The 27901-nt window shown below is 37.9% G+C and overlaps 1 protein-coding gene across 8 annotated transcripts in view; it reads right to left on the reverse strand.

The window, feature by feature from the left end:
• The window catches only part of THRB (thyroid hormone receptor beta), a 309616-nt gene that overhangs the window by 23102 nt on the left and 258613 nt on the right, over positions 1-27901 (reverse strand). For 7 of the 8 annotated variants that reach the window (XM_054692808.1, XM_054692803.1, XM_054692799.1 and 4 more), the window contains one exon: positions 5091-5191. In XM_054692808.1, coding sequence (XP_054548783.1) covers positions 5091-5191 — 101 coding nt within the window. Of the gene's footprint in view, positions 1-5090; positions 5192-17085; positions 17546-27901 lie in introns of those variants that run through there. The other variant, XM_037525167.2, reaches the window with a different exon arrangement.

A 27901-nucleotide genomic window follows, 5' to 3' on the forward strand; every position in this document is an offset into this window, starting at 1 on the left:
AATTCTTTCATTTTATGGGTTGCCATAATTATGCTGCTAAATGAAATTATGAAGAGATTCACTACACTTTACTGGAATACAACAGAGCTGGATGCTTGTGATACTTTATTAATTAATAATTGATTTAGTAATTACATGGAATTGCTAACTACCTTTAGAGATTTAGCTTAATTCTTAGTTTTGACTCTTGAGAGATCCATGACCAGCTCAGATAACCCGTCAAGCAGCAGTACCTGGGGAGTAGAAAATTTCAGGTCCTCTATCAAATTTTCCCCAGAACTCATTGCATTGGGGTTTTTCCATTCATAGCAATTATTTTCTCCAGCATCCATACATGTACCCTAATGTTCAATATGTTCCTTCTTAAGGCATGGGAGTGTGCTGTCATACAGGTTTCTGAGGGTGGCACTGAGTTCCAGGACCTCTGGGGACAGGATACTCAAGTTTTGGCCACTGTGCTTCTGAGCTGTAGGAATCACTAATGGCAGAGTACTCAGTTTGAGGGGTGGGGGCAAAGTGCTGTGGAAGCAATGCGTATTCTTTATATCTTCTGTAACCTGACTGAGTAGGGACTCTAATACCTACTCAGACAGGTGAGATCACTTGTCCAAAATCACACAGTAAATACATGCTAGAACTCAGCCTGGAACCCAGGAGCTGGACTCCAAATTTTGTTTACTTAACAGCGTATGTGATATAAACTGAAGCCAATTCAATCCCATCCCATCCAGTAATAAACTGTATTATTTATATGTCTTATTTGGATGAATAGATTATAAATATTCCCTCTCACCCACTACTCAAAAAAAAATCCTTCCTTTTATCTTTTTTTTTGTAAAGTAGCAAGGCAAAAGAAATTTTGAATGATGGTCTTTACTAAACCTTCAAGGGTATCTCTAACTCTGTGAGATAAATGGTGGGGCTGAAGTACCAGCTGACCTAAATTTTAATTATCCTGTTTAGTTCTCTTTGACTTTGATATTCCTCACTTAGACAAAAGAGTTCTTTATAAATAAAAGTTCAAAAAAGTAGGATTTTACACTGGGCAAAGCGGAAAATGGAAAAATGGCAGCAGTCGCTGAAAAGAATGGATTTGATTTTGAGGCATGTGTGCAAATCCCTTAATGGTTCCATTTTTCAAGTTCTAACAGAAAAACTGTCAGATTTTATTTGGGTTTTGCATCCTTGAAAACTTGAGTCCATTAGTTTGAATGATGTTGATAGACTGTTGAAGATTCATTAACTCACACGTGGAACAGGTATTTGAGATGTTAGATCCAGCTTCCCTGGGTTTTCTTCAAGGTTGGCAAATCCTGTCAGAGCATGAATGTCAGGGCATACCTCAGGAGTGAGGAACAAGCTCTGGGTAACCTTAGCCAGTGCACCCTGCAGGGTTATCCCCTCTTGGCGGGCAGAAGTCACCTGGAGATGGCCCCGTAAGACGACATACGTCACAGGCAGGGGGCAAAGTTTTCCTGGAGGTAGAAACACCATAGTCCAGGGTATCCAGTGAGAACACTGATTGCTGCTAAATGATTGGGAAATCGCTACTGTATCTGAGGTTGGGGTACCCTTTCCTCATCCTAACTTTGAATTATATTCTTGGGGGCGGGAGCCCACTGAAGGGTCAGACAACCCTAAGGAGAGAATGAGGTGTGACTGACCTTTCATTTCTCCCAAAGGGTTACTCTGAAATTTTAAGTAGAATGAATAATATATACTTCATTATTTTGAAAAAAAGAGTTGAGTTGCCCTCTTTGCCATGACTAATCTGCTGACTTTTCTTGGGCACATCATGTACCAACTCCCTTTTGAGAGATTGGGCTATCCTAAGCTCTGATGAAAACATATTGTGACACATGATCAGGGCCCACTGTGTTTGAATCAATACAAAGATGCTAAGTTCTTTCATTTTAAAAAGTGAGAATTTTACACTATAAGCCAACTAGTGGTTACCAGAAGGGAAGGGGGAGAGGAAGGAGTTGGGTAAGTCAGGTAAAAGGGGACAATTGTTTGGTGAAGTACAGAATTGGCCTTTTATAGTCACTTAATGTAGTATATGTAGATGTTAATTTTCTTTATTGAAGTACCATTGGTTTACATCCTGTTTAGTGTCTTGGACTCTCAGGTGTAGGGATCATAGTGCACCCACCACCCAAGCACCCAGAGTCACCAGAGTCTATTGCACTCTCTCCTCACCTCTGGAGGCCTTAGTTTTATGATGCTGCACACCTGAAACTTACATCTTATAATGCAATGTTATTTAAGTTACAAAAAAAGTGACAAAAACTGCCTTCTGGAAGTGAACCTGGAGAGAAAATATTTAACACAGTCTATTTATTAAAAATATTTTTAGCAGTGAACTGACAAAATAGATGTACTGGGGACTGAATAAGGACATATATATCCCTAATGATCTGCTGGTGAGTGGTGGTCTTGCTTTTATAAATCAACGCCAGACATGTTTCTCTACATTTTTTTTTAAAGATTTATTTATTTAAGCATACAAGAGCTGGGGTACAGGCCAGAGATGCAGGGGGGTGAGAGGATTCACCAGAGTCAGAGTAGGGAACAGAACAGGCAGACTGACTGAAATACACTGCTGAGGGGAGCAGTGGGCAAGACAAGAGAGGTCTGCTTCGCCATGTGGGTTGCTCCCTGGTCGGCTGGGGATTGAACTTGTGCTGCAGAGGCTGAGGATTGCTTCATAGTGCGGTGCTTAACCCCTTGTGCCACCAGGGAGGCCCTTCTCTGCATTTTTATATCTGGATCTATTTCTTAATGTTTAAGACGATGCATTACTCAGTGTGACAAGAGTTAAGTCACCCTCCTATTATAATATTTGGGTAACTGTTAAAAAGCTTTGGGTCTTTCTTTAAAAATGGTTTATTGTGTAGAGGTATTCTTTCTACAAAAGGAAAAAATGAGCATATCACAACAGAGGAGACATCTCCAAAAGATTTCCACTGTCTTCAGGGAAAAATGAGCAAGACAATTCTCCCTCTTTATATTACATATATGGGGTAGAAATATTTTTAAAAAGTGGTTTGAATAAATAGTATGGAAAGGACAATCCTTTTCCTCTCTGGCCACTGTAAAAAACTGTGTTTTATTGGAGAAACTCTTTTACCTTATTCCACGTTGCTCTGTCCTTACATTAAATGATCTACATAGCCACCCTGGGAAGGCTTCTTTTTGATTTTATGATTGTATCCATCCTAGAAATAGGGTTCTGATCTGAGATGCAAGTGCAAAGATGCAGGCTAAGGAATCTAACTTGATGCTACATAATTTCTTTCTTTAAGTAAACCTCATGTGAATCAGGTTCAAAATGCCCTGTGATCTTGGGGGAAAGAGGCTAGTGGAATTTTTGATCATCTTGAAAACATACATGAGGCAGGGACATGGGTTAGCAGGCTTGATACTCCCTTTGTTTAAATTGATAACTAATAAGCATTTAAGTTCTCTATAAGCCACATTCAGTCTTGAGAGTCATTTTGGGGAGTTAAGTATTAAATGGAATTTTCATTAGAGTCTCTCTCAGAATTCAGAATTTTCCATTAGGAATGGATTTGAAACAATCTCAGTGCTGCATAATCAGATAGGTGAAGCTTTATGGATTGGGGCTAATTTAGGGGGAAAAAAAGACCAGTTTGAATGACTGGGCTTTGGGAATGAGAGAACATATCAAAATAATGCAGGTTTATCTCTTTCAAGCCAATACAACTGTGCTTTCAGTCTGCAAGTTTCCCAATTAATAAATAGCAGTACTTATTTGTAATTAGTTCTACTGAACTTCTTAAGACATTATTTTCATGGATATAATGGCAACCATTAGCCTAATCTTTCTTTTTTTTCTCCTCTCTACAACCCCCCACCATCCCCAATCTTTACTAAAAGTGTCCAAATTCCAGATCAGAGGGGTCTGGGTGAATCAGAACACATAAAATCACATTCCCCAAAACTGGCAGATTTAGGCTTTTGGAATGATCTCTTTCTAAGGGGTGTATCATCTCAGCACTTAGCAGACTTCATGCACAAAAGTAGGCTATCTGCATGGAAAGTCTCCCACCAGGGAAAAGCATCACCTTAATTTGAAATCAAACTAACATGTTGAGTTTTGGGGTTTCGGGTCAAGGGTTAGGAAGAAAGGAGGAGGTGAAATAAGCGGAGGAGAGGAGGGAAGGTTGAATTGTTTTATAGATTTTAATACAATTTTTGTTTTTGTTTTAGAGTTTACATTCCATGATATTTAGTTTTAATATAAAAGATAAGGCATTTAAGGAGAAATATTTTTTTCATAAGAAAAACCTTAAAACATTTTCTGACAAAATACTAGCTGAACACCAGCTACAACACTGGGTTAAATTTTATTTAGCTTTACAGTACACTTTACACTTTACTTTCTGGGTTAGGTTGCTGAAACAAAAGATATTTGCCAAGTAACTCATTTTAATTATGATGATGAAGATTATAAGTAGGCAAATTTAGGCTCACTGAACTGACTGTTGATCATGGATGTATTCTTGACAAATATCTACTGAGGATGGGTTTGTAGAGCATAGAATTAGCTAATGGATCATCAGGATTTACCTACTGACTGTAGGCTGTGCAGAAAGCCAATGTGGATAAATCCAGAACATAATTGAATCTAAGTAGTCCCAAAGATATTCCCTTAAAAGCAAGAGCATTAATCTGATTAATAGTGGCAATCGGCCCATGGTGGAGTGAACTATCTCCTCAAACACTGGAGACAAAAATAGGAGAAATGGCTATTTCTGGACATAAATTACCCAACCATTTCAAAACTCAAAATGAGAATTTTATTAATTTCTCTTTATTTTATCAATCATCTCCCAGTTTAAAAAAAGAGACGCCACACTCACCAAACTTCATTAAGCTATCTTTTGGTTTGGGAAAAAATGAATTCAGTTTTGAACACCTCAAAAATGAATAGGACAGTCAGACATCTGGATGACCATAGGCCATGGGTGTGAGGATTTGGTTCTATTTGAAATTTAATTTGGGGGGAATCCTGAGGCAGGTGGGGGAGGGTTGATCACTGAGCTCACTGAGCCCAGGACAATTACCTTGCAGCCTTCACACGTGATGCAGCGGTAGTGATACCCTGTGGCTTTGTCACCACACACTACACATAGCTCGTCCTTGTCTAAGTAACTGGGGATGTACCCTGTGAAGGAGGAGAAAAGAGTAATGTGAGAACACAACATCTTGTTAATGTGAAAGACACCAAATCGGGAGGAAAGGAAGTGAAGTGGGTGAAGGAGAAGACTGAATTGTTTAATAAATGTTAATACCATTTTTGCGTTAGGGTTTGCATGTTGTGATAACTTAGTTTTAAATATAAAAGGTAAATAGGATATTTCACAAGAAAAAATTACATAGGTCTCTCTCTGATCCTGTGTCTCTTGTACTTACTAATATTTAACTCACACTCACGGGGTCAACATAAGGTCCAAGATTTCAGAATGCCTTAGAAATATGTGTGTTCTGCCCAAAGACAGGTGAGTGGAGAATGACGTAGTATCCATGACAGTGAAATACCACTCAGGTACAAGACAAGATGAAATCTTGCCATTTGTGTCACTATGGATGGAACCGGAGGGGATCATGTTAAACAAAGTAAGTCATAAGGAGAAAGACAAATAATGATGAGTACACTCATTTGTGGAATATAGAAAAACAATATAAAAAGCAATAGACAAAGCTAAACCAAAACAAACCCTAGAAATCTGACTGCAGAATTGAGGCTACTAGAGGTAAGTGGGGAGGAAGCCCAGTGAGTTATGGTGGAGGGTTAGTGGGGGTTTTGGTGGTGGGAGTGGTGTGCTGACATGCACCTGAAAACGTGTGAACCTGTTCCCCTAAATCATCTACAGTGTTGTAAACCAACGTTACCTCAATAAAGAATGGTAAAATTGAAAACAAATAGATAAAACACTTTTTTCAGAGAGAGGAAAAAAAAAAGAAATAGGTGTGATCACACTTGCTGTGCAGGTAGAAACAGATCAAAGGTTGTTGGACCCAATGACTCATCGGGAGGCCAAGATTTGGGATCCCTGAGGGATCTGAATTTTGACACCACAAACTCTTTCACAAGGCCATTTCATAACTTTTCCTAGAAGTCTTGATCCATTTTGGAATGATCATGCAATACATCTTTGAAAAGATACCATGCGGTACATTTAGGAAACTGTAGCTGGAAAGGTCACTGGGAGATCATCAAGTATTTTTGAGGTGAAAAACAGATTTTTAGAGAATTGGTTCCCCCTATGGTCACAGTAGAAATTAATAGCAGAGACTAAGATCCAAATATCTAGTCCTCCAGTATATGTCATAAAACAGGCAATTAATTTTAAGTAGCATGAATAAGGACATCTAATGAGATTTGGCAAACTTGGGATACTAGAATATACAACCCAGTAGGGCTATTTAGTGTAAAATAATAGAAATTTTCTTTAGTAAGAAGAAAAGGAAATACAATCATAACTGCCTTTATTCATGTACCTGTAGCTCATTTAGTTTAAATTCCTTGATCAAAAAGCCGGTTTACAAACAAAAACAGAAGCAGTCTACTTCCCAAGTCTCTTTGCCTCTATGCCTTCACTTACAATGGGTACGCACCAGAAGCTGATTCAGAAGGACAAACTCAGCTTCATATGTATCAACTGCTCACAATAGAAGCAGATAGTTTTAGATTAGACCAAGCAATCAAAACATAGCTCGATTTGTTGGGTTGTGAAGAAGGAAAGGTCTGAGAAAACAAAATCATTATTTTTACTGATCATGGGCCCTTATGAAAATTTCTTTTTGCTGTTCTTATAATTTTTTTTTTATTTTTAAAACATCCTTATTTATTTTTTTCACAATTAAGGATTTCTTCCCTTAGGTGCAGTCACCTTATGAAACTTTTTGACTCAGTAAACTTCTACTGTTTCAATAAAGATTAGCCAGGTTGAAATGACAGACGACACTGTATGTTTTACCATGACATTTTCGAGGATCTTTTATTAAACTAGGTCACTGAGGGCTTGCTATTCAGAAAAAGCCATAAAGAAACAGAAGAAAATGAATCAAATTTCTTAGAAATGACTTTGCTCAGACTTTATTTTAGAAAAATGTCCCTTCTTGGGAAGTAGATAAATCACTTCAAAGTGAGATTTGGTAATGTACAGGATTATCTTTTTAAATATCACAGCTTTTCTTAGTTGACTTTTACATCATGCAAACCATGAATCATCTGTTGAGTTCACTTCAAAGGTTTCAAATTTCTCATGAGACATTTAAAAAAAGAGAATCTGGGAAGGATCTGAGGGGAAAAAAAGGGGATTAGAATGATTTGTTTGTTCAATCACTCATCAACTTGTGAATTTAGAAAACATTTATTTAGCATCTACTATGTTCTGAGAACTATGTCTGGTGCTGAGAATATAAAAACAAATAAGACATGATCTCTCCCTTTGGGAAGCATATGTGTGAGCAACTGAGTTCTGTATTTCCAGTCCTGGTCACTTCTTAGTGAAAAAAAATGGTGAAAACGAAGGAAAGAACATGAAAAGATTCTCAACATCACTATAAGGAAATACAGACCAAGTCCACAATGAGGTATCTTACATCCTCTAGGAGAGTAATACATGTAAATGATGACATACAGAAATTAGAATCCTTATATTAGTATTATGAAGGTAAAATGTTCTTTGGAAACAGTTTGGTAGTTACTCAACAGGTTAAACATGAATTTACTTATGACCCAGAAACTTCACTCTTAGGAAGATACCCAAGAGAGTTGTCCATACAACTCTCCATATGTCCATACAAAAACTTGTACTGGAATATTCAAAACAGCATTACTTATGATATTTGAAAGGTGGAAAGAACTGAGATGCCCATCAGATGATGAATGAGTAAACAAAATATGGCATACCTATACAATGGAATTTTATTCATCAACATAGATGAATCTTGAAAACATTATGCTAAATGAAAGAAGCAAGACATGAAAGGCCCTATGGTACATGATTCTGTTTATATGAAATGTCTAGAGTAAGCAAGTTCATAGAGACAGAAAGTAGAGTAGTGGCTTTAAGTCCTGGGAGCTGGGAGGGGAAGAATGTGGAGTGGCTGCTAAAAGGGTACAGAGTTTCTTTTCAGAGTAATAAAAATGTTTTTGAATTATGTAGTGTTGATGATTATAACTATGTGAAAATACTAAAAACCACTGAATGAAAAACTATTGCATGGACATTTTTGATGCACTTTAAATGTGTGGATTTTATGGGATATGAAATATATCTCAATATAGCTGTAATTAAAAAAAAAACAAAGAAATGAAGGAAATAAGATGACGGTTCTATTTCAGCAAACATTTGTATAGGAATACCATGTACTGGCAATGTTCTAAGGATTTAAAGGTGACTGCATTTTCATTCTTGGAGAAGCTTTCATAGTAACAGGGAGAATAGACAGTGGCAGATCATCTACCTATGATGTGATAGGCACTGGGATAAGTCTATGTCCAGTAGAAACTCTAAGAAACCTTCCTGGTCACCTCCAACTCCATACATCCTTAGGCTTCCCTAAGGGTAGCCCTTTATTATATTATATGCATTATAACTACCAGTGAACTTTTCCCTAAGTTCATTATCTCTGGTTCACCTTAGATTTGTGTAGTTAAGGTAGAGGGAAGGATCATATGACCCATGTGGAAACCCCAGTGTTTAGCACCTGCTTCCTCTGAAAGATGACATCACAGTTTTTCAAGATTGCTGCTGTAGGTCAATGGTAAAAACATAAGGGTATGGGGTTTATCTGGACTCCATGGATGAGCTTGAAGGCTGGAGGTGTGCCTGAGAAAGGTTAAAGACCTCTACTAAGTTTCTGAAAGAGGTGATAATACAGATACAGGGATCCAATCCTTTGGCCCAGTAAAAACTCAGTTAGAAAGTTCAAATATTGATAAAGAAACCAAGATTTCACTCATTTTGGGGAGACCAAGTCATCCAAATTCAAGTTCATCTAAGGCCTAGTGATATTAGGAAATGTATGATCATGAATCAACTAGATTTGGTCCTACTTTCTTGGACTGTACCCTAATCACTAGGTTTAATTAGGTGAGACAGGGCCAAGGAGAACTTAAAGAAAATGACATTTTCCCACAATATTGAAATGAAAAAATCACTAGATCTAAGCCAGTTTGAATAAGATGCCATCACCAAGAGTGGAGGCTTAGTGTATATTTAATACAACTTGCTCATCTTTCAACACTAGGTTATGTTGCCATTACAGTCAAAAGAGTCTTTGCTTGTTGGTTAGGTATCTACTTTACACAACCATAGACCCCAAATGCCAAGATTTTATACCATTATCTGCTAAGTAACTTATGGTGATGTGGCTCCAATTTAATAAGAAATACTAATTAAACCTACAGGAAAATTCATTACATATTGATTCATCCATACACAGTTTTAGGGACTCCATCCATGAGAAGAAATAACATAAATCCCCAAAGGGCTCTGTGTCCAAAGAACTAACTAATTAGCAAATTGTATAGAAGATCATAATAAAAATGGCCAGAAAAACTCTGGACTTAAATCAGCATTGACCAAAGGACTTCTGTGGTCACAAAACAATGTGTATTAGTTCCTTACAAAGTACAGACTTTTAAAGTAAATAGTCATACAAGTCATGCAGTTCATTGTAAAGCAAATCAAAACATTATACAGTTGCAAAAAACAAAATTACTTACCAACCTCCACCCACAGAGATGACAAATGTGGAATCTGGGTGTTTCTTCATCTTAGGTTGGTATGAGTGTGACTGTATATGCACCAAAACACATTCTTAATAAATACAAAGTAAGTAAATAAAAGGAAGTAGTCCTTTTTATTAAAACAAACATCTTCCTGGTGAACTCAGGTAGAATAGACATATTGATGTTTCAAGAAGGTTGTGACTTGACCTCTTATACCCAAAGGTTATGTATGGTTGATCAGAGTAAAGACTTCCAAGTTCTTGGTATTAATTACAAGTAGCAGAGATAAGGCAGAAAGAGGTGATAATACAGATATTACAGGCCATTTCCTTCTAATTTCACATCTGGGAACCAACTGTAATACAGTGGGACACTGTGTGGCTTGTGGGTCTGAGAACATTAAATAGAACTGAGAAAATAAGTTTTCCTCGCCATCTCTTGCCCTCCCTTGCCATGACCTGCCTGGTATATCTTTTGACTTTGGCTGTGGCACTTTGAAGATTTCCAATTTCCCTGTAGCTCAACAAAATTTATGTAGATGGTTGTTCTGTTTGACCTTCTGTGAACCCTGGAATCCAAAGATAATTCAAACTGTGAGTGGAAGGGGCTTCTTTTTTTCTGACTTATAATCTGATGCATGATTTGCTTTGTTCTCTTATTCTCCTAGATTATTTTCTTGGTGAGTAGTTGAATAGGTGATTACATATGTCTTCAGTTAAATCATCAAAACCTCTACAGAAACATCTAGTTAAGGTTGGTGGTAGTTACTTACATGATCATACTAGTATACCCCACCCAACTCTTTCTTTTCTCAAAAATATTAACTCAGAATGATCTTATTTTCCGAAAGAGTCATAACAGGCAATGAGACATCAGTCATTATGCTTAAGCCCTCTATCCATCATTAAATAACTTCCATCAAGGAATAACACCTCACATGTAATGAAAGGTAGGTGGGGATTTTCTTAAGGTTTCTCCATGTATCTGACAACATTACATTAAGTAATTCTCCTAGGGAACATAACCATTTCTTGCTCTCTCCCTGTCTCCATCTAATCTTTTTCATGCTCATGAGTCATATGCTGACCAATATGGCCAGAGAAGGCAAATATACACAAAATTGATTTAATAAGAAATATTAATAAAACCTACTTTTTTTTTTCTAGAAACAGGTATGAGTGACACCATCTTGAAAGCCACAACTGCTCATCTGAGAGCTGCAATATAAGCTGTCCTATGTGATTGTCAAAGAAGCATAGTTAAAAACACTCCAGAAAACAATGAGGACCTGTGATGCTGTGTCAGTTCAAGGATGATCTATTTCTCCTAGCTCTTATTTTTTGATGCATTATTTTTTAAACTAATATATTATGCTGGCACATTACCAAGCATATTTTTATAAAAGCAAATTCCATCTGTTTGTTCAACAAAGGACTTGGAGAAATTTTCAATGGACACTTAGCAATGTGTGATTAATCACTAGGTATTCACCTGCATATAAAATAAGTTGATATGGCAAAATATTACTAACATTTAAAAACTGTTTTAGGAAAAAACTTTTTAAACATTTAATTGACATACCATACAATTCCATGGCTTTTAATATATTCACAGAATTATGATAGTTCTAGAACATTTTCATCATTCCCCAAAGAAATCCTGTACCTTTAGACCTCATCCTTCGTTCCTCCAACCTCCTCAACCCCTTCCACTCTAAGTAACCATTCATCTACTTTCTGTTTCTACAGACTTGCCTATTCTGAATATTTTATATAAGTGGAGTCTTTTGTGACTGACTCTTCAATTTGCATACTGTTTAAAAGGTTTATCTACGATGTAGCTAATATTCATTTAAAAAATAGATTCTCAGAGAGACTCACTATGTAGAAGGGAGGGGAAAGTTGGGTATCTGTGCTAGAAATAACACAACAGGCAGTAAATTTGGCGTCTTAATTATCATAGAAATGAAGACTTTCCTGTACATGGGCAAAATCAGAGGGCTCACTAGTTTAATTCTCTGGAATGAATTAAAACAGTGTCTCAGGTCCTAGGAGAAACTCTAGCTTCCCTTGTCACCTTGAGGAATAAGATATAAGTTGGCTGAATCTGACAATAAATCTGAAGTACAAGGTGCTGCTGAGGAAGGCAGATGTGGCAGGAGGACAGAGAAGCTAAGTTTAGAGAACTTTTCTGATCTGCTTAATCTGACCATCTGTCTAGACCCCTTGGCTAGCAGAATCTGTCCTGGCATTTTAGAGGAGCAGTACATTTAACTGGCCATGGGGACTAGATTGGGCAGATCAGAAAGGTGAAGATTTCCAGTTGCTGATTCATCTTGAGAAATGGTCAACTTAGAAACAGCAAAGAAACCTGATTGTTTTGGGCCAGCAGATCAGATGAAATTTTATTTTAGCATCACAAGGAAGCTAAGATGTTAGGATACTTAGTTATTCTGAGTGCCTAAAGCAGAAGGCTTTGAAGGAGAAGAGGGGTGAGCATGGAGAGAAGATAGAAAAATGTGGCTGGAGGTGTCTGTAGATAAGGAAAGGGGATAGGGTGGGGTCACCACTGGAAAGTATCCAGAACTGGGGAAATTCTCTAAGGCACAGAGGAAGCTCAGATGAGGTTGGTCCCAAGAACAGCAAATGGAAGTTAAGCAGTTGTGAAGATCTGGGGAAGGAAGAATACAGATATCAAATGGGCACTAGAGGTGATCCACTACCAAGTAGGTTTCACAAGAAGATGGGGTCATAAAAGCTGGGCCAGAGTCAGGTAGATTGGAAAGCAACTGGACCTCAGGCTGAATGCACCTGAATGCTGGGAGCTGAGGAAAAAGTTTTGAGTTGGTGGGAGTGTATTCATAGAGGAGTGGGAGATGGTCAATAAGATCTCCATGTGCAGGGAATAACAGTGCCAACATTCCATCTCCAGTCTGGTAGGCATCTGGGCTTCAGTTGCACATAATTCCTGGATCTCCCAGCATTAATTTTCATCATGAGGAACGGGTATGAATGATTTAGGATGAAGTTAGGGCAGCCAATGATATCTCTGAACAACAGGCCTTTGATAAGGCTGATAGCTAATTCTCAGGAACATAAGACAGAAGAGTCAGCCCTTGCTTTTGTCTGCACTTGGACTTGGTTGGCAAATTACTACTGTTCACACTTTGCTTCCATTTCTGGGTGCTGAGAGACATTGTCATTTAACCTTTTGAATAGCAAATGTGTTCTATATTTTTAAAAACAATTCTTTTGTTCTGTAGAGTGGTATTACCTCTTAGTATATGTGCAGCAGTACATAATTTGAAATTCTAATCTTACATCATCCTTACAATTGCATAAGCACTGGAGAAAGACCTGCAACTGCATTAACCATTTAAGTATTACATTTTAAAGACATGAGGCAACACTTACTTCCTTACATAGATAGACGATACATGTGATTAAATTAAACAAATTCAATTCTGAGAAGAATGGTAGTGGTAGGCGACAGAGAGAGGTGGGGGAAAAGAAAAAGGGGGTGGGGGAGGTTGTGGGCAGAGATACAGAGAGGGAGAAGAGGGGATGCAATGAGGAGGAAAAAGATGAAAAACCAAATTGAAATAGTACATGATCATCTCATACTCACATTCATGGTTGGGAGTGATTATGCATTGAGACTCTTACATGCTCTTTTTTGTTTTCCTTTCCTGCCTGCCTTTCATTAGATTGAGTGTGAATTTAGAGTTTAAAGGTACCTTGTTCTCATGTCACATTTTTTTTTCTGGGGTAGACTTTGGAACCTTCTATCCCAATGCTTCTCTACAGCACAGCCTTCTCTAACTTTAAAAGAGGCCAAGAGAATTCTAATTAGAGATAGTGTTTCTTTGGAGCTTAACTCTTCCTTTTAATTCTAACTCTTGATGTGGGTCACTTCAAACATTTTCCACCCAAACATTTAACTTCCAGTTCTAATGTCAACACAATTATTTACCTGATGTCAAGAGGGCTATAGAACATGAAAAAAGACTTAGATTCCTGTCTCTGAGATGGAGGGACAGTGAAAGTAGTTTTAGAAAGGGCAATCCTATGTGGAGTTTCTGCTTCGATTATTAATTTTTCTTTCTACAATCCAAAAAAATATGGCTGGGGAACAAGAACATGTGCAATCAAAAACAAAACTGAACTGGACAAACACACCCCATCTCCTTGATTTGGCACAGAAATAGGAAATTCTGATGTCCTTGGACATGCTATCCAATTCTGATGCAAAACACACTAGCCACTTTTCAGACATGCAATTTCTGTAAAGGTGGCACGGAGAATGTCAAGCAGAGAATTCTGTGGAGGAGGGTCACACAGACACTCCAGGAAGAGTTCTGTTTAAACTGATGGGCAAAGGTGCCTGTGGAGTAGAGCACCAAGACTCAGCCTGTTTGAGGACTTTGGAATGTAATTGAAATTTCTGGTGGAAACAGCCAGTACCCTTCCCTTCCTAAGGGAAAAAAAGGTCAACTTTTAGCTATGCTGAAGCCATGGCCATAAAGGAGAACACAGCAATGCTCTGAATGGGAGGGTCTCATTTCTGAACATGCTGTCTCCTTCCTGAGCTGAGGGTCTGGGAGGACATGTGCCATGAGAATTGGCTGTGATGACTGATTTTAATATAACAAGTCATGTCTATTTTTTCTTAAAAGAAAAAAATACAGAGCTCAGATCTTCTGAGTGATTGCTGGATTTCTTTTTATTTGTCCCTAACTTTGCAAAATTAAAATTTAGTTTTCTTATATTCTATAAGAAAAATAAGACAGTATATTCTGTGGTCCACTCTCCTCAATGAGAAAATTATATCTGCTTCCTTCTACCGATCTTGAAATTTTATTTTCAATGTGATTGAATGAACTTAATTCTGATTCTTCCTTAGTTCATGTTCTCAATGCTTCAGGGGCTTGATAAATATTTCCCTCTTGGCTGTAAATGTAAAAACAGAGAAAAATAACACAAAGAGCTAAAGTCACTCTAAAGTCTACAATCAAGATAGCCATTCTTAACTTTGGGTTGTGTAGCCTTCCTTTATTCCTCTTACTGGGCTTACAATACACTTTTTACAAGATTGTGACCATTCTCCATATACTGAAAAACTTCAATTAAAAGGCCAGAGAATAAGCCACTCCTAAAAAAAAATGATGTCAAGCAGCTGCATTATTGAAGAGTTTATAGAGATGTAGTGACAGCAACAAACACAGATGAAGCAATTATGAATTTCATGAAAATAGATAAAAATCCAATTGGAATAATGAGGCTGGCCCCAGTGGACACCTGTTTATAGTCTTAATTTTGCCTTAAGGAGATACTACTGAGGTCTTCCAACAATGATAAAAATCAATAATGGATCAATATGGATAAATGTGTTGGGTACGACCCTTTGTCCTAAGAGACAGTTAACAGCTGGGTTTAGTTTTACTGGGATTTACTTAAAGACTTGCAACAGTAAATAATGGTGCATTTAAGAATATTTGCCGGCTTTGATTTAGTGAGTTTGGCAGGTGGCAGTGGCCTTTCAATGGCATATGGCTTTGAGAAATTACATCAATATATGCATACAATGTGTCTCTCCCTCTAGTTCATGCGTCAAGTTAATTAGTAAAGAATCCTTGGTTTAACATTTTTATAAGCAAATATTCTCCAGTGGAGAAAAATAAAGTGAAAAGACATGAAAGAGAAAGAGTGAAGGAGACTGAAAAGTTTTGCAGGAATTTTTAAGAATAGCAGGATGCCCAAATAGAGTGATAGATACCAATATCTGTATTTTTGCAATCCTATAATATTATGAAAGGCAGACCTAGACTTGTCTAAAGAGGCCATGTTAACCTCTTATCACAGATAAATTACTTATAAGCATAATATTAAATGAAATAGAGAGCACACATCCAATCTATCTCAAATGTTTCTATTAGAGGACTTACACAGTGTGCCCCTGGTAATAATGAGAAATTCTGATGCCCTTCAAGAGGATGTGAAACTAAATGAAAATGCAGATGAATGACTCTGAATATGTTTAATGCTATAATCCCCTTCATATTTCATGTTGGGAAGTGATAGAGCAGCAGAAAAAATATGAACACAGTGTATGGTAAAAAGTAAATGAGGGTAGGTTTTACTTTGTGTTCTTTAGATTTTGTTTATTTGTTTTCAAATGGGCTACTTTTAATTGTAGAGTCACATTAGAAAAAGTATATGATATTTACAGGAACTATAATCAAATAAAACCATACTATGTTTTAAGATAATTTCACAGAGAAATTCACCTTTGAAGATGAAAAGGCATCATATCCTTGCAAATCAGAAATCTGTAAATTTGGTTGTCTATGCAATGTCCTATAGTTCATGCACAGAAAAAAATCAAGTTTCTGCCACGTTGCACTAGAACTTAAGTTATTTTCAAAAGCATCTCTCTCTGAAAGTCGCTATACTAAGTTCCCTGAGTACCACCTGTTTGCTTCTTTAATTTTACTTTTTTGTACCATAAGAAACTTCTAGTGCTAGAAAATTAAAGGTCACTATAAAGTCATAGTACCTATTAAAATAAATGGATGTTGCACTTGTTTTAAGATTGAATATTTTGAAGCTTATTTCACTCACTTTCATATAAAGTGTCCCTTTAATGTGATTCCAGATACATCATACTTTAGAGACACCATAGTTTAGGCAAGATAAAGTGTATCAACTTCTTTTTGAGTTTTACATTCTTTCAGCCGGATATGGCTACAAGTAGATTCTTAAGTAAATATATTAAAACGAACATTTACAAAGCTTAACATATCAACTACACAGTACTGTCAAAAATCACTCCTTTACTTACCAGTTAACTAAAATTAACTTTTAATATGAAGTGCCAAGAAAAAGTCAAATGAGATCTTCATTTGAATCTGAATAAGGACACTCACCCCACTTTAAATGCCACTGTGCCTACCCCCAAAGGGGACAAAACTTGTAAATCATTTTTCTTTAGCAAAGAAGCTGAAAATGTTCACTTTGGGCAATCATATACAACACACACACACATACACACAGACACTCACACACACTCACACACCCTAAAAAACCAACTCAATCCAAATTTCACATATGAAGGAAAAAAGTGCTTGGGAATCTATGTCGTTCAGGGACTCGTTTCAATTACCTAGCAACCTCTCTTCACGGCTTGTTTTTAATTTTGAACATTCAGCGTACAAAGGCAAAGATTTGATGAAGGTGATGCAAACTGGAACTTTAAAATACAATGGAAACAAACACGGAAACTTTTAACAAATGGAGGTAAAAAACGATCCCTACCTTTTTTTTGAGAATACGATGGCGAACGCACTTGAGAAAAAGTAGGCTTTTCTTCAGGGAAATATTCAGGTTGGCTGTATTGATTCAGGGCCATGTCCAAGTCAGAGTCCTTGCTTTTCTGCATGTTTCCAGGGTAACTACAGGTATAAGGCTGATTCACTGCCCAGGCCTGTTCCATATATATGTTGTTACTGGGCACAGTCTGAGCGTTGCAACCACCGAAACCCGGACTATCTTCAAAATACGCGTAATAATCAGTGGCCTGCATGTAGCAATTGCTGCCGGCAGCTGGGTGCACTTCATATAGTTCTTGCATACAGTAGTTCATTTTGTTACCCGGGTTCAGTTTCTACTTTACATATACACACACTCTACGCACGCATTCACCAACCCCATACGCCCCAGAGCCGGGCATATACACCGAGAAGCTACATTCATACCCATGAAACAAGGAAAATGAATAAACACCACCACCAACACGAAACCCAGCCTGCTTTACTTTGAAATAGCACCCGATGTGCTAAAATCCTATTTCGATTGAGGTGTCTTTGGAGCTCCCCTGCCATTCAAACATATTGGAAAGCAGATTTATGACAAGCAAAGGTCTTAAGCTGTGAATGCAGCTAATTCCTGGGGAAGACCTCCACCCAGCCAGAGGAGTGACAGGCAAGAATGCTCCTGTAATCAAAACCCGGGAGATTAATTTTATATGCTGTTTTTAACCCCTCTCGACCTGATTAGAAAATGATTACTCACTATTATGTCATTTTAGTTGACAACTTAAGCATGAAACTTTATAAAGACATCTTAGAGAAACTCCTTGGATACAGAAAATCCTAAAATCAATAATCTAGTTTATTAGCATTATCCAGAGAAAATCCAGTAGTAATGAGCCCCAGGACTGACTCTAAAATATTAATCTAGTCTTATAGATGTTAGAGGTTAAATCTGTCACTACATGTCATGGATTGGTTTGTTTCAAACCATCTTCCCAAAGACACATATGTCCTGCAGGTTTTAAAACATAGCACATTTGAAAATGCCCCTGGTGCGGTGCACATATTCTGGTCTCCTTGTGCCTGTTACTTTTCTACACCGTTAGCACACATCTACACAAGACCTAAAGCTTAAATTCACCTTGCTCAGTTCTGTCTTCATGTTTGGCTTCTATGTGCATAAGGGAGACTGTGTGCCAATATCCTTCTGTGAAGACTACCCCTCTGTTTTAGCAGCTGTCCCCGCCTGTTCAAGCAGAACAGCAGTCTTAATGGTAGTATGTACAAAACTGGGTACATCCATCATTGTTTTCATTCAAATTTTGCTTCTGAGATTATTTTTCAGCTTAGTTTTGATTTAAGACATATTCATGCACTTGCCATTTGAAGACTAATCTAAAAGAGAAGGGCATTTCTATAAGAATCACCCTATCTGGTAGATGGAAACTAGAATTTTGGTCATCATCATAATGCATTATATACAGATATCTAAGTATACAGCCTTATACCTGAAACTTGTGCAATATTATAAACCAATCTTATTAAAAAACCCTCATATCTTTCAACTAAAATACTAGTAAATATCAAATTGGATGATAAAGCCTTGTGAAGATGATTATTAATGGTTTGTTCTCCCTGCAGAGGGTGGGAGTATGTGTGTAGTCACTAAGGTTTGTGTGTTCTAGGTCATGATTCAGGAAGAGTGGTAGTGGTTTTCTTTGAAGCAAGGGATTCTTTCTGTTTTGCAGGGTGGAGCTCAGGGGGTGATGTCTACATGTGGGAAATTCCCTTGTCAGTATTTCCCTCCTAAGGGACTACAAAATGTAATATTGTGATTTTTAAGAGTGAAACCCTATTTTGAACATGAAGCTCCAGTTAATTGTGAAATGGAACCCTAGGATAGGAGAAAGCTATCACAGTCATTTAACAAACATCTCTGAGGTGTTTGATAAGTAAAAAAGCAGGGAGATGGTGGGGATATACATGGCTATTCAAAATATCATAATGTCTGCTGCTAAGCAACTTAATGGCAAGTGCATCAATATCCAAGTGGGCCATGGTTGTGCAAGGGAGTCTTTAAGTGTTGACTTTATAAAGGTAGTAAGAAGCTATTGATTTGAGGGGACAGGTGAAGAATTAGAGAACAAGCAAAAGATGAGACAAAATGAGGGAAGAAACCTAGGCAGATCCCATGGATGTTTAGTGATAAGGCTCCTCAAAAAATTGCAACTGAACTTTAAAACAAGTAAAATAATTTTCTCCAAATTCATACCTCTGAACCTGGAAAATGAATCACAACATCCTAGAAAGCATGAAAATTACCAAAGGGAATAAAGAACACAGTTCACATTTTAATAGTGTTTTTACTCTCTGATTACTCGTAAAACAGACTTATTCACAAGCGATTTTAAGAATACATACACATAACATCACAATTAACATTTTCTCCCTACTGAAAATGTCAAAACATTTCATTGGAAGCAATGACTATTTTCTGAAAACCCCAGGGAAAAGGATCCAGGCCTTATGTTTTTTGTCTGATCTCATTTATTTATCTCAAATTTCCCAAAACTAATCTGAAAATTAACCTTTCAATAAAGCCATTTTCTTTCCTGGCAAACACACATGTTCCAAGGCCTCTTTTTCTGGGTAGGAGCCACATGTCAAATCCATTCAATTTTGCAGTTTTGCCCAATGCATTTCCTGGCTTCTTTTCTGTTTCATTGAGGGCATAAATCCAAGCAATTTCTTGCTTTTCACCATATAGACTAAAGCCAGAGTCTCAACTTTTATTCCAAAGGAACACTTAAAAAGCAATTTTTAGAAATATCTAAATGTACACTAAAAGTCAGTGTAATTCCCTTCCCTCCACTGCAAGAACTGGATATACATACGGTAGTGAAAAAGGGAGAATAATTCCTGAAAATCTTTACTACTCTCATATTTTTACCAAACATTTGGAAGACCCCTGAGGGTCAACAGCATCTTCATTGAATCAGAACAATCCTGACTATCTGTGTTTCCCAATACCATTTGTTAGAGAAACTTTGTTTTTTCCCTTATACAGCTGAGGCTCTGTAGTCAAATATTAACTGTCCATATTTGGACTTTCTATTCTGTTCTATTGGCTTGAGTTTCTGTTTTTTTTTTTTTTTTTTTTTTTAAGGCATGTTTTATTTATTTATTTATTTATTTATTTATTTATTTGTTTGTTTGTTTGTTTGTTTGTTTGTTTTGTTTATACACGCACTGGGTATAGTCAGAAGTGCGGGAGGGTGAGAGAATTCGCCAGAGCCAGAGCGGGGAGCAGAGCAGGCAGAAGGACCGAAGTACACTGCTGAGGGGAGCAGCGGGCGGCAGGAGAGGTCTGTGCGCCATGTGGGACCCTCCTCCGGTGGCTGGGGAGCAGCCGGGGATCGAACCGGCGCTGCACAGGCCGCGGGCAGCTTCATAACCCAGTGCTCAACCGCTGCGCCACCGGGGAGGCCCGAGTTTCTGTTTTTGTTCTAATAGCATGCTGTTTTGACTACTATTGCTATACAGTATAGTCTGAAGTCAGGAAGTGTGATATCTTCATTTCTCTTATTTTCTCTTAGGATTATTCTAACTCTTCAGGGCCGTTTGGGGTTCCATAAATTTTATAATTGTTTGTTCAATGCCCTTGAAAAAGTCATTGGTATTTTCATAGATATTACAAAATGTTGGCAAAGATACGGTAAAAAAAGGAACTTTCATCCACTGTTGGTTGTAATGCAAATTGCTGCAGCCTCTATGGGGAATGGTATGGAGATTTAAGAAAATGAAAATGGAAATTCCATATGATCCTGCAATACCTCCATTAGATATTCATCCTAGAAATATGAAGTCTCTAATATGAAAAGATTTATATACTTGTATGTTCATAGCTCCACTATACACAGTTGCCAAGTGATGGAACCAAACTATATACCTTCAGCAGATGAATGGATAAAGAAACTGTGGACTATAAACTCAATGGAATACTACACAGCTATTAAAAAAGATGAAATAGTGGCTTCTGGGACAAAATGGATAGACCTTGAGATGATTATGTTAAGTGAATTAAGTCAGATAGTAAAAGAGAGATATTGATGGCTTCATTCATCTGTGGAATGTAAATAACCAAAAAAATACATAGGAAAAATACAGCAGGAATAAATCTTGAACTTAGTGAAAGAATTTAATGGCTGCCTGAGAGAAAGCAGGAAAAAAGGAGGATATAGGAGAGAGAGGTAAATGGAGTATAGGCACAGCTAGTTTGGTGGAAGGTGAGTGGAACCTGTGCACATATGGAAAAGCAAAAATCTAACTTCAAAATTTAAATTAAAAGCTCCTGAATTTGCTCAGAAATATTTGAATAGGAAAAAACTTTCAAAACATTTAAGAGAACCTGATTCCTTACTAACTTTTGGAGATAACAGTATAAAGCTTGCTGAAATGCATTCCCTCTACACCAGGTGGGAATATTCTTCCTTTGTAGTAAATGCATGAGACTGTCATTACTGTTAGCCAAATGTGGAGTTCACTACTCACACTGAATTTGAAATATGGCCCCTTGCTCCCAAATAGAAGCAATCACAGTGCTGTCACTTGTGATTGATCTGGTGTGCTTCTTTGTAAAGTCGATAAAGCAACTTAAACGTATTATGTGTCACAAATGAGGTGAGCTTCAGTAAGATTGTTTTCTTATTTCCCTGGATGACTGCTCTAATTTAGTTACTTAAAGAGAAGCCTAAGAGTTATTTGATCCACAGTGCATCAAACTGCCTGAATTGTACTGGGGAGGACTTTAATAATTCTTATTAAGAGTGTTGCAATCAATAATAATTTATTATATAAATACACCTTGGTCTACGGCTAGAAGGAAATAGCTTAAAAGGATAAGACTAACAACTTTGCTTGGAAACCCCATAGGTAAATAACAGATCCTTCAGGTCTTTGAAGGAGGGCCACTCTTTTTCTCTTTCCAACTGTATTTTCCTCTTTTGTCAACTGTCTTTGTTCTCAAATATGGCTGCCCACTGGAATCACCCAAGAGACTTTTAAAACCACCAGTGTCACCCTCAGAAATTCTGATTTAATTAATGTGGGGTAGAATCTGAGTATCAATATTTTTTTTTTTTAAGATTTATTTATTTATTTATTTATACAAGCACTGGGTACAGTCAGAAGCGTGGGAGGGTGAGAGAATTCACCAGAGCCAGAGCAGGGAGCAGAGCAGGCAGAAGGACCAAAGTACACTGCTGAGGGGAGCAGCGGGAGGCAGGAGAGGTCTGCACACCATGTGGGACCCTCCTCTGGTGGCCGGGGGGCAACTGGGGATCGAACCGGTGCTGCAGAGGCTGTGGGCAGCCTCGCAACCCAGCACTCAACCACTGCGCCACCGGGGAGGCCCAAGTATCAATATTTTTTTAATGCTCCCCAGCACTGCTGTTCTACTGGGTGTCCAGCCCTAGCTTCAGCCCCAGTCCCTTCACCATGCACCTGGGCATCCTGTAAGCTTACTCTTTTTCCTTTATTTGTAATTTCATGGCATATTTCTCTTAGTTCTTAAAAATCCATCATCCAACACCTCAATCTGACTTCATCTGCCCTTTAGATATCTAATCAAGTGGAGGAGACAGGTTAAAGAGACTCATCAAGAAAGAACTAAATCCAAGGAAGTATGATAGCCATGGCATGGGAAGCCAGGAAGAGTCTTCCTAGCTTCACAGAAGAGATGACTTGTGATCCGGCTTTTGAAAAGTACATAGAATTTTAGTGATGGAAGCTGGAGATACTAAACAGCTAGTAAAAGTGTCCTAGGAAGTATTATCAACTGTACTTGTGAAAAGGTACATAAACATAATGAAGAAAAGTTAAGACAACAGGCCAGAGACTTTAACTTCTATTCTAATGCTTGTTCTGCTCTAATAACAGAACATTTGGATTTTATATGGGCTCATGGTCCTTGGGAAAATTTTGTTTTCACAGTCTCTCTTGATCTGGATGTATCTGCATGACTAACATCTGGTCAGTGAAATGCAATAGAAGAAAAGTTGTAAGTAGTTTCTAGGAAACTGAAAAGAACTTAAAGAGACAACTTATTTGCTTCTTTTCCTTAGTTCCTTCCTCCTATTGCCTGGAATGTGAATATGATGGCTGGAGCCCCAGTCACCATTTTGGTTCCTGAGGATGAGAGCCATACTCTTGAGAAGGTACAAGTAGGAGATGGAAGGAGTCTAGGTTGCTAAAGTCCATAAAAGTGCCATAATAGCCCAGACTGCCAAACTAAGGATCTTTTTTCTCAAGAGAGAAATTTTCAATGTAGGTCACTATTTTTTCTTCCATGAAGTAAGGGTAATAGTACTCATCTCATAGGTTCTTGTGAATATTGAGTTAATGTATGCAAAGCACTGAGAACAGTGATGGCATAGTAAATGATATAACTATATATACATAATAATTGCTATTGAAATGCTTTAGCCTCTTTCTTGGACTACTTTCTCTTTTTAGTCTATATTTTTGCACTAGGTCAGGAGTCTGTAGCTTTGTCAAAATATGGTCCACTGTGTGTTTTATAAATAAAGTTTTATGGAACATAGCCATACTCATTAATTTACATATTGTCTATGATTGCATCTATATCAACTTGAGTTACAGTAGAAGATCTGGATAATTGTGACAGAGGCCATCTGGCCTGCTGAAAATATTTAGTATGTGGCACATTATAGAATATATTTGCCAATCCTGGTCTAGGTGATCTTATCTTTTTTTTTTTTTTTAAATAACTTTAAATAATCGTGAAAGGCTGATAATATCCAGATGCATATCTCTACCCTAGAAATCTTTAAAACTAGAAGTCCAGTTCTTCTAGTCCAACTGTCAGTCTTGTCAGTCTTAAGTCCAACTGTCAACTTGACATTTTCATTTGTATAACAAGTAGGCATCTCCAGCTTAATTCTTTCCCATCTCATTCCCACCATCCTCCTGGGGGCTTCAGCAAATATCTTTGGAGGAGTTGTTCAGTCCTTTCCCTCATGACCTACATCCAGTACATCAATAAGTTCATTGGTTCTTTCTTCAAAAATATTTTTAATCCAACCACTTTTCTATCTCCACTGCAATCCTGCTGTCCAAACTGTCACCATCTCCTCACTGGATTCTCCAAGTGGTCTCTTATTGACTTTGCCCCATTTTAGTTCTTTATTGATATAGCAAACAAAGAGTTTTTAGAACTTCCAATGAGATTCTATCACTTCCTTGCTGTAAATGCTCAATGACTTTTCATTGCATTTAGAATAAAATCCAAACTCTTTATCAAAAGGTGGTCCTATCCTAGCTCATGTAACCTTCCCTTTCTCTTTCATATAATTTACTGAGGCCCAAAACAGTGTGCTTATTATTCCTTGAGCACTCAGTTCTTGCCTGCCCAGGGATACTGCATATGTTCTCTACTGTCTGAAATTCCTCTCCCTTTGGCTCTTTACAGGGCAGAGTTGTTATTTTTCAGGATTTATTTGAAATGTTATGTCTCTGTGTTTCAGGAAGCTATTAATTCCATCATAAGCTTGAAGGTCTCTGACACTCATATCTATAATAATAGTTACTGTCAGAAAAAAACTGGAAGTTTCTCAGTGTACCAACATCTATGTGCATTTTTAAAAACAGATACAATTTTATATATTGCAATAAATGGACTCTCTTGGGCTTGGAAAGTTCTTGGGAGACATCTATCTGTCTAAAGATGGGACAGTTTTCTCTTTTGCTATGAGAGAACAGAGGTAGACCTGCTTATTAAAACTACCTGAGTTGAGGTTATGGAATTATGAATGGGGGGTCATCATTGGCAGTCGTCTCTGCTTCGAGAGAGGCATAAAAAAGGTTGAACCATTACCTGCCCTCCCAGAAGTAGCTACGCACATTGAGAAACATCTCTTCAAAGGGGTTGGGTGTCCAGATATTACCCTCTGAGGGCAAAAAGCTTATCTAAATGTTAGTGTAAGGGAACCTCTGAAAGTTGACTTTTCTTTTTTTTATGCAAGGGCTTGACTTAAGTTTTTTTTTTTTTAGTCAGGCATCCACTTAAAAGGGACTAGTTCAAACAAACACAAGGCCAGTCATACTAGATAAAAGTCAGGTGGCCTCCCCCTACCCCTGCCCATGAAGGCTTTTTTGTTTTATGGATTCTGGTTGATTTGGATAACTGACCATTTTTTCTTTTCTTTATTTCTTTTATAACATAAACTTACCAATAAAGAGTGAGCCTGCAAAACCCTAGACCTCCTACCCTCAGCCCCAATAAAAGCAGAACCCCAGAACTGTTATCTTCTCCCCCACCCCTTTTTTTCTCTCTTTACCCTCCCGCAACCTCCCTATTGCCCAGGTGTGATGTATAATTTCCAGGTTTTGTTAAGTAATAAACCTTTCTTTTTTTCAAAGCTTTCTGATGGTTATTACTAAAGGGCAATAAGAAATGTAAGGGTAGGTCCAGTGTAATGTGGTAAAAAAAAACGACTGTGGGAAAATCACCAGGGGCCAGGTGAGTGGCTTCAGGCACTTCTAGCTGATAGCATCCCTATCAATTGCCTGAGACCAACACAAAACAGTTAGGTAATGTATTTTGGGGAAACAAAAAGGGTGGGGGGCGGGTCGGGAAATTTTGAGCATGTTCTCTTGGTCTTTTGATGTCTGGAATCTTACTTTTTTTTTTTTTTTAAAGGACTCCAAATTAGTCCAGCTCCAGAACAGGAATCACTCTCTCTCCAGGGCCCCAACATATTAGAACCCTTCTGGAGGCCTTCTCCTAGGGTAAGATCTCCTAGGGAGATCACAGCTGGCACTTCTGAGCTGTGCAGTCCACAGGTGCTTGATTTAACTTATGAGGAAACTGAGTACCAGAGGGACAGAGTGACTTCTGTCACAGGAAAAGTAGCAGATTTTGGGAACAGAACTCACTTCTACTTTGAGTGGATCAGGTAGGACTTTATTTTCACAACTGACCCTAGTGCTTTAGATGTCAAAGTTGCTCTGGAGGGAAGGAGGGACTTAAGACAACCTCCTCAGAACTTCCACTTAGTCATTAAAAAACCTTGAGGCATCAGGTTCATGCCAAACTCCAACCATTTTGAAGCTTTTTACTTCCTTGGTCCCAAATGTGTTAATAAGCATGAATCACTTTCCTCCTAGTTATTGTAATTCTGTGATCCTTTTAAAGTGAAATCCAGTGCTATTGGACTGACACTTCCCCCAAAGAGGTCCAAAATACTGGTCCTAATAGATATGCTGAAGATAAGGCAATACAAGGAGGTTCCATGTCACATGAGTTTGGGAAATGATGTACTGTCTCCTCTCTTGGAGATTCACAAAAGAAAACTATTGAGCTTTGTATGACTCTGTACTATTGAGCTTTGTATGACTCAGCAATTCCTGAACATACCTGATCATACCCTGCATATCTTGTAACATATGTTAGAAATGCTCTATAAAACACACTTAGAAACATGGAGTTCTGATCTGTTGTACAGATGTTAGAGGCAAAGTCACTTGCAGAGATATATCAACTGGAAGAATGATTTTTTTTTCTCAGCTCATTTACCAAGGAAGAGCTTGGAAGTAGCTGAAGGGGCATCCTTTTTTTTCTTGACTGAGGAAATCTACCAGCCACATCCTTAGGTGGACACAGACTGGGGGCTTTGGGTTGACTGGGATTGACTGTGTTTTGACAAGAACAGAAACTCAAGGCTCTTCTCTCTTAAAACACTGTGTACTCTAAATTTGTTTCTAAGTTTTTCTTCTTTATTGAATAAAAGCTTTTGGATGGGTCTAGCCTGTTACAGTTCTACTGAAGGGGACTCAAGGGAGGCTTTTGTTCACAGCCCAAGTAGGATTTGCTTTGACAAAAATGTGCTTGAGAGAGTGACAGGCAGTGTGTTTTACTAGTGTAAAGGGACTGGATCCTGATCTGCAATGGAAAAGAAATGGCTCTGATGAGAACACTGGAGTGGGAACAAGAAACTCCCTGGCCCGTGCTGATGGAAGGACCACCCATATAGGAACTGAGAGATTTCCAAGGAGAAGGAAGTTTTTATAAGTTGGCTTCCTCAACCTGGACACTCTCAGGTCTCAGATTTGGCGATTGTATTTTTTATTTCATTAAAGTGGAATTACTTGCCCTCACAGATGCCAAAGTAACCACAAACCCAGTTACAGCAGCTTGCTACTAGATAAAATGTGTCTATTTGCTGAACAAATGGGTCAGAGGAAACAGCCTGTGGAGTTTCATAAAGATTATAAAAATGGACTGCAAACCCTTAGGTCAGTGACTCTCAAAATGTGGTTCCCAAACAGCATTACCATCTCCTAAAACTACTTAGAAATGCAAATTCTTCAGGCCCATTTGTTCAGCAACTCTGTAGGGTAAGACCAGCAGTGCATGTGTGTCAATAAATCCAATGGTCCCATAAGCTGGTCTCTGTCCACTTGTTAGGCCTCACTAGCTGTCCCCCTTGAGCTCTGGGTTCGCAAAGCTCCTTTGGTCTTCTGTTTCCTCCTTGCCCTGAAAGGTATATTTTCTTTGTCCTTGATCTGAAACCTCATCACTATCCCCATCCCAACTTGAAATCACCCTCACTTTTTCAAGATAGAGTTTGAAGACTTCCTTCATTATGTGGGACTGAACTGTTTTTTATTCTTATCTCTTGCCATTTACTCATATAACCTGAATTTATACCATTTGTAGTTTTGCCAAATAGCATCACTATGCCTCTGCTGCACTGGATTCCCTTTTCCTATCTTATCTCTAGTCCACATAGTGATGTAAA

The sequence above is a fragment of the Talpa occidentalis genome, unplaced genomic scaffold, assembly GCF_014898055.3.
Source record: "Talpa occidentalis isolate TD23 unplaced genomic scaffold, MPIMG_talOcc4v2.1 talOcc4.10, whole genome shotgun sequence".
In the NCBI taxonomy this organism is placed as follows: domain Eukaryota; kingdom Metazoa; phylum Chordata; class Mammalia; order Eulipotyphla; family Talpidae; genus Talpa; species Talpa occidentalis.